Source organism: Ranitomeya imitator, chromosome 1, assembly GCF_032444005.1.
Source record: "Ranitomeya imitator isolate aRanImi1 chromosome 1, aRanImi1.pri, whole genome shotgun sequence".
NCBI classification, from domain to species: Eukaryota; Metazoa; Chordata; class Amphibia; order Anura; family Dendrobatidae; genus Ranitomeya; species Ranitomeya imitator.
Genome location: NC_091282.1, coordinates 853,905,405 through 853,917,554, shown reverse-complemented (window position 1 = coordinate 853,917,554; position 12,150 = coordinate 853,905,405). Strand labels below are relative to the sequence as shown.

General features: G+C 37.3%; 1 protein-coding gene across 1 annotated transcript in view; it reads left to right on the top strand.

Moving 5' to 3' along the window:
• LOC138648760 (mucin-16-like) overlaps window positions 1–6,808 on the top strand; it is a 44,436-nt gene extending 37,628 nt beyond the window's left edge. Inside the window, exons 34-37 of the mRNA XM_069738669.1 lie at window positions 313–380; window positions 2,055–2,203; window positions 2,703–2,800; window positions 5,900–6,808. Of these exons, the coding sequence (XP_069594770.1) occupies window positions 313–380; window positions 2,055–2,203; window positions 2,703–2,800; window positions 5,900–5,998 (414 nt within the window). The 3' untranslated portion in view covers window positions 5,999–6,808. The remainder of the gene's footprint in view (window positions 1–312; window positions 381–2,054; window positions 2,204–2,702; window positions 2,801–5,899) is intronic.
• Window positions 6,809–12,150: the final 5,342 nt, after the last annotated feature.

The following is a 12,150-nucleotide window of genomic DNA, read 5'->3' as shown; positions in this document are numbered from 1 at the left end:
AAATACGTGTCTGTAAATGGACTGTCTGGTTTGGCTTCCTATCATAAGTCATGTGGCAAGACTTCTTAAAGGGTCAATATTGACTTTTAGAATTGCTACTCTAAAAGGTGGCACTAGAGTTCTAGCCCTCTTCCTGTTTGAATAGGCTAATTTCATTGCATTGCCTATAAGTCTCTTTTCACCGTCTTGGCAATCTACTCAAGGAGAAATGTTACCCCTTAGATCACCTAAGAAAACACTTAACTGTACACAGTTATTTTATCTTGTTGTTTATATTTTTTGTTGTTGTTTATATATTTTTTCTATTTCTAGATGAATGAGTTATACGAAAATAGTGGACTTGGCAAAAAGTTTAAATATTGCCTGCTTGCATCAGCAAGGTAACTGTTTTTCTTTCTGACATTTAGAATTAATTGATTTTTTATTAAAGCACAATTTTGCTAAACTGTAAAGGGCCATCAAAAGGGTAAGGGTAAATCATAAAAATAAATATTAATATACAGCTTACTGCTTTTCTCATCATCATCCTTCTGGTCCTCGTTGCATCTTCTTATCACCTTGAGTGCTGAATGAGTCTCTGATGAGGTCTAAGATGTTTCCGCACATGTATGTGCAAGGTCAAAGCTCACGTTGTGATATTGTGACAACGTGACCTTATGCCTGCTTGTGCAGATCTGTCCCAGGCCTCTTCAAAGCCAGAAATCCCGTCGTAGTGTGACGATGCCCAAGGGATCATTGCTTGCTGCAGTGATAAGAAAATACGACGAGGAACAAACAGGGAACTGTGAGGAGCAGAGTGCCTGGAGAGGTGAGTGGTGAGATCAGTATAAAGTTTTTTTTAAATTTTCTACATTATTTATTTATTAAGCTGTGGGTTTAAAAGTTCCTCGGAGCATAATATGGGGCATTCAGTTTGCGGAGAATAACCTCTCTGCAAATTGAATTTTTTATGGGAAAATTAGTGCATCCAGGCAAATTCCTATTTTGCTTGATCCTCTCATCTCTACTTAGTGACAGGTATAACTTATTATCCACTCCTCACTTCATCGTAAAGTTTACAATTTACTTTTATGTTTGTTAATGCAATTTATAGCATTTCTGTAATAGTTTCCTATTAGTGATTTTGGCTATTGGGTAATTTGGTGGAGCAGTCTTTACAAAAAAAGAAACAAATAACTGTTCCATATGGATGAAAGACATGGGCCCAAAGACTCCTCTCATCAGTTTTTGAATATAGATGCAATAAATTGTGCACATATTCTCTTGATGACTAAAGAATATTTGTAACTTGTCACCTGGTGGTCACCTTTTTTGCCAAATTTATTGGGCAAGGTGACTATTTAAGTTAGGAAATTGCCGAGAATTCAGCTGCCTAATATATAGCTATGTATACTATAAGTGTGTGTATGCGTGAAAGAATTAGTCCACTGTCGGAACAAATTGTTGTCTTTGTATGAGTATGCTTTGGTCTGATATGCAAATTGATACCGTAATTCAATGTTTTTTGTTTTTTTTTGTTGCTTAGAATCAATATAGTTGTTTTACTATATAAACGTGGGCCTTACTTTTACAGAAGACAGCAGATAAAAAAAAAATATACATAGCAATCCATTTATCATTGCCTCAGCCAAAAAAATCCATGAATTCTTAAAAGTTCGTGTGAATAGCCCTAATCAATCATTTGGGCTCCTGTATTAATCGTCTTCATGACAGAACATGGCTAAATACTGTAGATAGTCTACGTCTAAGAACCTATTGTGTGTAATTTCCTTTTACAGTAAATTATTATTGTTCATGCTAGATATACTTTAGGCTTTATTCCAGGTCATGAACTGACAGGTTTTTGTATTGTTATCCAACTTTATAAATGGTCTATTGCATCTTGGTAAAAAAAAAAAAGAAAATAAGCCACAATATGTTTTCATAGGATTTTGTTCTGTCTATCTGTGCTACGTTGCTATAGCATATAGGCAAGTTCCTAATTATTGTCTATGAAATATAGAAGATGAGAATAATGTATTCAAGTCGTGACTATTTTTTTTTTTAACTTTCAGGAATGGGTCTATTATAGCATCATGTAACTGCTACTTTGAAGATGACCCAGCTATAAATTTGGCAAATGTGAAGAATGAATTTTTCCGAGGGACTGTTACAGGAAATACATTAGGATCACAGTATCAATTGCAGGACATTACTGTCACAGGTAAAAAAAAAATTGGTAACACTTTTCCGAAATAAGTAAAATGGGGAAAATTAAAACTCTTTGATGCAGGGTGTTTGTAGACGTGTACAAGACGCTTATTTTCCGCAACTTGACGCAAGGGAAAGGGGAAAAATTTACATTTTAGTATGTGTACCTTAATTTGTTTTGAAATTCATTCCCATTTTTGAGTAAAAACATCATATATAAAAGTAGATCTGTTTTCTGTGGCCCTTATGATGCAAAAACATCTTTAGAAGAAAACTCTGATCCCTATAACGAAAGATTTTGCCATCGGGGGTGTGGTCTGTCGTGACGCACTGCTACTTTCTTCCAGAAGAAAGAAACATTTTGGCAAATGCTTGTGCTCTGCTAAAACCTAATGAATAAGAAATGGAACCAAGACTGTAGAGTGATGACATAACATTACATAACGTAAATGCGCAGTATGAAAATAATACACTTGTTATTTTAACTAATATGAACTCTTTTTCTAAAACAGAAATAGCCCAAACCAATGAACTTCCATTTTGGGCAATCATTCTTATTTGTTTGGCTGTTCTCTTTGCCCTTGTATTGCTATTCCTGCTCATCTTTTTGGTAAGTGATATACATAAACTTCTAATTTTCAGAACCATGTCTGTTCATGTGTCTGAATTATGGTTGTTCCTTTCCCTCTGTTGAACATAATGGATTGCATAACTGGATTTAGACTTGTGTTTGACCCTCACCTTATCATTTTAAAATGGTCTTTTATTCATATACTAACCGTATCTTTTGTCCATTATATGAATGAAAGACTTTACTGGCTGAGTGCCACAGCTTATTCTTAATTTTTTGGGATTTACTGAAGCACTTTCGGTCTGATGAGCAGCACCACTGTGTACAATACTCCAGATATGACATTTACTCCCCTAGATGCTGAGTGTGTCCTTTTAGATTGGGTTCTAATGATTTAATTATGTGATTTCATTAATTCTAATTTTATTTTGTGGCAGCACACAGAGCTCCTATTGCTCTGTACTGAAGATCGATATGTGCTCCCTGTGCTGTCATATGCTTCTTCTCTTATTTGTAACAAAACTTGTTCCTTCCGAATTTGGAATAGGAGATTTGAGCTTTTTTTTTAATTCATTGCATCCTTGAGGCTGCATATATGCTCCAATGATTCTGTTCATGAAGCAGCTGAATTAAATAAAAGAAATAATAGATAACAGCATAATTGGTGAAAAAATTAGCAACACAAAGTTTTTTTTATATTTTAATGGTAACAAGAAGCACATAAGCAGCAATTCTTATAAGGCATCAACATAATCATACTGACCCACAAAATAATGTTAATATGTCATCCTTACACACTGTGAACAGCATGAAAATAGGACTAAAATCAGTGCTGGAAATGCAGCTTCTTACTTTTCCACTACAAAATGATTTTTTTTCCACATTTTGCAATATATTCCATGATATATTAAAGAGGACTTTCACCTGTTTAGCATGATGTACAATAACAAATTGTATTGTGGTACCGTATTAGCCAGAAAAATCGATGTGAATACTTTTCTGCCCAATGATGACAGAAGTTTTCTAGGAGTGATACCTTTATTGGCTAACCAGAAAATAATATGTTTGCAAGCTTTCAGAGCACAGTGGCTCCTTCTTCAGGCAAGATGTTGTAATCTGCCTGAAGAAGGAGCCACTGTGCTCTGAAAGCTTGCAAACATATTATTTTCTGGTTAGCCAATTAAGGTATCACTCCAAGAATACATCTGTCATCATTGGGCAGAAAAGTATTCACACCTGTTTAGCATGGAATCTTTGCTGCAGAGCTGCATAAAACATATTTTTTATTTTTTAATTTCTCATCTCATTTGCAGAGATATTATCTTGTAAAATGTGTGTTACCAAAAATTTTTTCTCTTTGTGTGTGCACTTTTTCCCCTGCATGGTGTTGACAAGTCATAAGCAGGAGGCGTCATTCAGGAGAAAAAATAACACACCCCTAGAAGGTCAGAAGAACATGCTTTTGAGACTTGTAGTGATAGACTTGAGACTTGTAGTGTAGTGTGATTACAAACATTTCCATTTATTATCTCAAAGCAGTCAGTATGGGGAGGGAGATACAGCAGAGCTTAGTGTGATTACAAACACTTCTAGCTTTCTGACTCAGCTCGGGTATACCCTACACAGTAGCTAAAACAAAGAAGCAAAAACCGATCAGAACAGTCCAATATGATATAAAATAGTAAATACTTTATTAAAGATAAATATTCCCTGATATTTATCTTTAATAAAATATTTAATATTTTATATCATATTGGACTCTTCTGATCGCTTTTTTGCTTTGTTCTTGTTATGTTCATTTTTGGCGATCGGTCCTGCTATATGTCCTATATGTGCGCACTATAATGACTAGCTTTGTATTTACGTACACTTTATCCCTTTAATCATGGTGCTTTATTTATTGTTGAGTTTTCCTTACACAGTAGCTGTAGAGATCAAGGCAGAGAGCAGGGCTGTCTATCATTATTTCTCACAGAGGAGAAAGCCTGCTCTAAGCTTCTCTAGGGACATGTTTTATTCTCCCTATATGATTAATCAACATCATTCAGGAGAAGAAATACAAACCTGAAAAGACATATATATGGTAACACAAACTTGGGCATATCATCAATTATAACATAAACTTTACAAATTAATACTTCTGCAATGGAGAGGAGAAATTGAAAAAGAAAAACTACTTTTTACTCAGCTTTGCAGCCATTATTCCATTATGTGGCCAGCTTAGCATGCTCATATTGGTGAAAGGTCCTCTTTAAAAGTGCCATTAAAAATACAACTCATCTGTTTCAATGGAGCTTGTGGAGCACTCCGCTATCTCTGTTAGTTATTGAAGCAGAAATGTGATACTCAACCGAAACCATATGTAGATGGGAAACTCCAGATCCTCTTTCTTCTGATCCGTGGTTTGATCAGTTATGGGATTAGCAACTTATCATCTTTTCTATAGATAGAGTATAAATTGCAATTTTGTAAGACCCCTTTAACTATTATTTTCTGTTTGTTGCCATGTGCCTGTTATTATGCATGTAGACTGCATGCTTTTTTTACACTACCTCAAATTATATTGCTTTTTTACCCCTCGTGATACATTATATTTACTGCCTACTTCCATTATTCTCCTTTCCAATGTTTAACTATTTGCATAAAAAAAATTTAAAAGAATCCCCTCATATGATTCAGCCAAAAAAAATGATATTTATTTGATGAAAACTATGAGGAATAGTTTGGAGATAATATATGACTGCATGAATAATCTATTTGCCAATTTCAGTTACATATTTGCTAATGTTTCTCGCCCCACCTGTACATGACTGACATAGTATTAAGTGGTTGCAGTAGTAAATCCTTTGATTTCTAGTGCGGTAACATTCCGCTGCTCGGTTGTACTCCGCCCAAACATCATGGCCGTATTATAAAACCAGAACAACCAGTGATATTTCTTGTTGAAGTGGAAAACATGTGTTATAGCAACATATCAAATCAATGGGAAAGTTGTCATTGTAAAAGTAGTTACCCTGGGCTATTTCATATCTCATAGCTGGTAAATCAATCTCTGATACACCGCATAAGCAACAGTAGTAAAGTTGAATATGCAAATGTGTCTATTATAACAATTATATCTTCCTTCCTTTTTCACAGCTTCTACTTTGCTTGAGAAAACGTAAAGGATCTTATGACGTACAACAAAGCATTTATGGAATGTATTTCCCGCACCTAGATTTGAGAAAACTATATTGAGTATTGCCCTCCTCTTACTCTCTTGTAATGTATGGACGTCACCTGCATTACTCTCATTAATACTACGTTCTCATGCCACATGGTGGTGAGATCAGCACTTTCATTGTATTCGGGAACTAAAAAAGCATAACTTAATATACTGTAAAGCATCTAAGAGGTTCGCTGGCCGTTCTGACTTAGGTGGCTGATTTGTCAGTGGTTTCAAGATGTAATTGCACTACGAAGTGTCCCAAATATTTATTACTTGAAAAGTATTTGCTAATATACTGTTACGTTTAATATGTTATAAGCCAGACAAGTGGGATAAATACCTCATATATGAACATTAAAAGTTTACATAAAAGGGTAGCCAGCATCTTAAATCTTAGCGTATTAGAACTAGTCAAGTCGTTTTCTATAGCAATCAAATCGCAACTTTAATATTTAAGCTTTATTTGTACTTTTTATTCTTCTTCATTTAAAAATTATTTGACTTTTTTTATTGAATTGTATAATGTATTTAAAAACAATGTATGCAGTGTTTACATGACTTTAATCTGCCATGAATAAATCAATGTGTTAATGCAAAAAAAAAGTAGCTCATTCATTTTTCCACCTATTTCAATACTGGGTTTCCACATTCTGAACTATTGGAATAGCTTTAAATCAATTGCACAGTCACAAAATCCCCTAAGGACAGAACCTACTTTACCTTAGAATATGAACGTGTAGTGTTATCTAGGCGTAGCAGGAGTAGCCCCAGAATCAGAGGCCATAACACTTTTTTTTTGCTGATAAAAAGTGACAAATTTTGTTGAACCCCTTTTTTGAGTGGCTTAAAGGGTGTTACTCCCTCTTGAAGACTTGAAAAAAATTGTGTGGCCATTGGCCAATGCAACTGGGCAATTCTAGCCACACTGTCAACTAAACCACTGATGTGCAAAGTGTGTAATTGATGAAGCAAGTCTGATGCATGTGCCATGGGACTGTTATGTTACATTTAGGATAGACCCCACAAATGTGAAATTTAATTGGGCAGCATCTCGGTCACATGCAACCTGCTGCACTTTCCGACCCTACCCTTTTTTGTACACATTTGAAATGAATCTCATTAAAGAATATACATACCGCGCCCTCTTAGGGCTGTGATGGATGATATTCAGTCACATCTACATTTCTCACATACTTCTCCAGGCCACATAATTATTAACTTCTACTGTATATATCCAGCTCCTCCAACTGTTTAAAAATGTAAAACAAAAATAAATGGTGTAATACATTTGGAGATGTTAGTATATTAAAATAGAAAAGTTATACATACATTTGAAAGGGTCGGGGGACACTTGCTAAATATTTTAGGTATACTTTCCTGAGTAGCCACTGTTGTCATGGTTCAGACTGAGATATCAGGGGTAAATTTGAGGCTTGCTTGTATACAGAGGTGATACTGGTCTTATATACTGGTCTCTTAGTGACCAAGCCAATTTTGACCTTGATAATCAGGCCAATTTTTTTTTATCTGACCATTGCCAATTTGCGTGGTAATAACTCGGGAATGTTTCAACGGATCCCACTGATTCTGCGATTGTTTTTTCATGACATATTATAGTTCATAATATTGGTAAGATTTGTTCAATATGACTTGCATTTTTTTGTGAAAATATCGGAAATTTGGTGAAAAGTTTGAATATTTAGAAATTTTCAAACTTTTAATTTTTATGTCCTGAAATCAGAAAGTTATTTTGCACAAACTCGTTAATAAATAACATTTCCCACATGTCTAGTTTACATCTGCATCATTTTTTTAAATATATTTTTTTTGTTAGGAAGTTTTAAGGGTTAAAGTTCATCAGAGATTTCTCATTTTTTCAACAAAATTTGCAAAACCATTATTTTTTATGACTACATCCCATTTGAAGTGAATTTTGGGGCCTATATGGCAGAAAATACCCAAAGGTGACACCATCCTAAAAACTGCACCCCACAAAGTACGCAAAACAACATTCAAGAAGTCTGGTGCTTCACATGAACTAAAGCAATGTGGAAGGAAAAAATAAAAATTTTACTTTTTTTCAATTTTTTTTAACTTTAGCTTCAAATTTGTTATTTTCACAAGGGTAACGAGAATAATGGACCCTAAAATGTGTCGTGCAATCTCTCCTGAATATGCTGATTCCCCATATGTGGAGGTAATCCACTGTTTGGGTGCAAGGCAGGCAGGTCTCGGAAGTGAATTAGCATCGTTTGACTTTTTGAACACAAAAATGGCTGGAATCGAGAGCGGATGTCTAAACCCGGAATCCCCAACAAGTGACCTCATTTTGGAAACTAGACCACTTAAGAAAATCTATCTAGATATGAAGTGAGCACCTTGAACCACCAGGTGCTTCACAGATGTTTATATCGTAGCACTGTGAAAATAAAAAAAAATCGCATTTTATCCACAAAAATGTACTTTTAGCCCCCAATTTTTTTTTCACAAAGTAACAGGAGAAAATTTCTACTGAGTACATCGATATCCAACATGTGGGGAAATACTACTAATTGGACTCATAGCAGGGCTCGGAAGGGAAGGAGCACCAGTTGACTTTTGAACACAAAAAAGTCTGGAATTGAGAGCGTATGCATGTCATGTTTGGAGTGCCCCTGATGTGTCTAAACAGTGGAAATCCCCCACAAATAACCCCATTTTGGAAACTAGACCCCTTAGGGAACTCATCTACAGTTGTGGGCAAAAGTATTGACACCCCTGCAATTCTGTCAGATAATACTCAGTTTCTTCCTGAAAATGATTGCAATCACAAATTCTTTGGTATCATTATCTTCATTTAATTTGTCTTAAATGAAAAAAAACATAAAAGAGAATGAAGCAAAAAGCAAAACATTGATCATTTCACACAAAACTCCAAAAATGGGCCAGACAAAAGTATTGGCACCCTCAGCCTAATACTTGGTTGCACAACCTTTAGCCAAAATAACTGCGATCAACCCCTCCCGGTAACCATCAATGAGTTTCTTACAATGCTCTGCTGGAATTTTAGACCATTCTTCTTTGACAAACTGCTCCAGGTCCCTGATATTTGAAGGGTGCCTTCTCCAAACTGCCAGTTTTAGATCTCTCCACAGGTATTCTATGGGATTCAGGTCTGGACTCATTGCTGGCCATCTTAGAAGTCTCCAGTGCTTTCTCTCAAACCATTTTCTAGTGCTTTTTGAAGTGTGTTTTTGGTCATTGTCCTGCTGGAAGACCCATGACCACTGAGGGAGACCCAGCTTTCTCACACTGGGCTCTACATTATGTTGCAAAATTTGTTGGTAGTCTTCAAACTTCATAATGCCATGCACACGGTCAAGCAGTCCTGTGCAAGAGGCAGCAAAGCAACCCCAAAACATCGTTTCTTTGAATGCCTCTTTTTTCTCCTGTAAACTCTATGTTGATGCCTTTGCCCAAAAAGCTCTACTTTTGTCTCATCTGACCAGAGAACATTCTTCCAAATGTTTTAGGCTTTTTCAGGTAAGTTTTGGCAAACTCCAGCCTGCCTTTTTTATGTCTCGGGGTAAGAAGTGGGGTCTTCCTGGGTCTCCTACCATACAGTCCCTTTTCATTCAGATGCCGACGGATAGTACGGGTTGACACTGTTGTACCCTTGGACTGCAGGGCAGCCTGAACTTGTTTGGATGTTAGTTGAGGTTCTTTATCCACCATCCGCACAATCTTGTCTTGAAATCTCTTGTCAATTTTTCTTTTCCATCCACATCTAGGGAGGTTAGCCACAGTGCCATGGGCTTTAAACTTCTTGATGACACTGCGCATGGTAGACACAGGAACATTCAGGTCTTTGGAGAGGGACTTGTAGCCTTGAGATTGCTCATGCTTCCTCACAATTTGGTTTCTCGAGTCCTCAGACAGTTCTTTGGTCTTCTTTATTTTCTCCATGCTCAATGTGGTAGACACAAGGGCACAGGACAGAGGTTGAGTCAACTTTAATCCATGTCAACTGGCGGAAAGTGTGATTTATTTATTGCACCTGTTAGAGAACACAAGTTAGAGAAGCATCACATGATTTTTCTAACAGTGCCAATACTTTTGTCCACCCCCTTTTTTATGTTTGGTGGGGAATTATATCCAATTTGGCTTTAGGACAATTCTTTTTGTGTTTTTTCATTGAAGACAAATTAAATGAAGATAATGATACCAAAGAATTTGTGATTGCAATCATTTTCAGATAGAAACTGAGTATTATCTGACAGAATTACAGGGGTCTCAATACTTTTGGCCACAACTGTATATGTGGAATTAGCACATGTAACCCCCAAGTGCTTCACAGAAGTTTATAACGTAGAGCTGTGGAAATAACAAAATTACATTTTACCCACAAAAATTAACTTTTAGCCCTAATTTTTTTTATTTTCACAAGGGTAACAGGAGAAAATGGACCCAAAAATGTGTTGTACATTTTCTACTGAGTACACCTATATCCCAGATGCGGGTGATAAGCGCCAGGATTCTTCCGCTCTGCGGGATGGATGCCAAGCCTAATCTGCCTCTCTGGTCTCCCATTCAGGCCCAGCTGCTGGGATTGTTGCTTAGCACAGATGTCAGTACCAGTGTCTTGCACTGCTTTGTAGTGTCCATGTAGCTACTGCTGGCTCTAAAGCTAAAGTCTATGGTAACCAGTGGTTTACAGAGGCAGCCATACCCTCTTGAGTTTAAGTCCAGAAATCATCTTACTGAGCATGTCCGTGATGTGGCACCTTCCCATTGGTGCTCGGATGCTGACTGCTCTGGTGATGTGGCAGCTCTGGATTGGCCCACAGGCGATGCCCCGTCCTACTGGGCATGAGTGTTTGGGAGTGGAGCCTCTCACATAAAGAGCTTTCAGGAAAGCACGTGGGTCTGCTAGTGTCACTTGTGATTGGTGTGTGTGTGGGTGGATTCGCTGCCACTCTGTCTGTGCATTTTGTGTGTTAGCACTGCATCAGCTACCAGTGGGACATCAGTGATCTGTTTCAGCATGTGTTCAGGGCTGGCCCTGTGCCATTAGAATTCCGGCACCTCAGGAAAGGAGTTTGGCTGTGTGAGTTCAGGGCTGGCATCAAGCCATCAGAATTCCGGCTCCTCCGGAGAGGAGGTTTTGGTGCGTGTTCTTGCTGACTGAGTTTTTGCTATCTGTTTCCATACCGTGTGTATGCTATACTTCATTGTGGGGTTAAAAGGGTATTACACCGCAGAGCAAGTTCAAGCCACGTGTTCTTTCGCAGTGGTTCTAATGGGGTATTGTATACTTCCTATCGTCCCTGTAGCCCTCATTGGTTAGCTGAGTCCAGCGTTTTCTTTCACAGTGGTTATAATGGGGTATTGCACACTTCCTATTGTCCCTGTACCCCTCGGTGGTTAGCTGAGCTGGTACTAACCTTCTTGCTATTTGCCTGGGATAGATTGTGAATGCCATGTTACATTTGAAGAGTTCCTGACATGAAAACAACAGATGCCCCCACAAGTGACCCCATTTTGGAAACTAGACCCATCATGGAATTCATCTAAGTGTGTTGTGAGTATTTTGAACCCATAGGTGCCTCCCAGAATTTAATTTCATTGAGACGTGGAAATATGACATTTTACTGGTAAAAATGTAATTTTTGTATTTGCTTCAAATTAGTCAGGTACACAAGGGTTAATAGGTGAAACTAGACTCCACAATTTATTGCACAATTTTTCCTGAACGCGGTGCTGCCTCATATGTTGTCTGAAATTACTGTAAGGCCACACGTCAGGGCTGAGAAGCAAGAAGCACTTTTTGGCTTTGGGAACACAGAATTTGGTAGAATAGTTTATGGGCAACATTTGCGGAGCCCCAAAGGTGTTAGAACAGCAGAAAAACCCTCAAAATGACCCCATTGTAGAAATTGCACCTTTCAATGAATTCATCTATGGCTGCACTGACTATTCTGTAACATACACAGAAGTCAGTCAGTTTTTTTTTCTGGAGAATTGTAAATCTGACAGTCTAGTACCCATACATTGTTTCACCATACAATTTAGAGCCCTTGCATAGTGTAACACCCCTATACATTGTGCCTAGGTTGTGCTTCTGGCAACACACACCTTGTAAATTGCTAAGTGCTTTCTACCCACTGCAATAATGTCAAGCATGGGTCAGCTTACTGTAGTT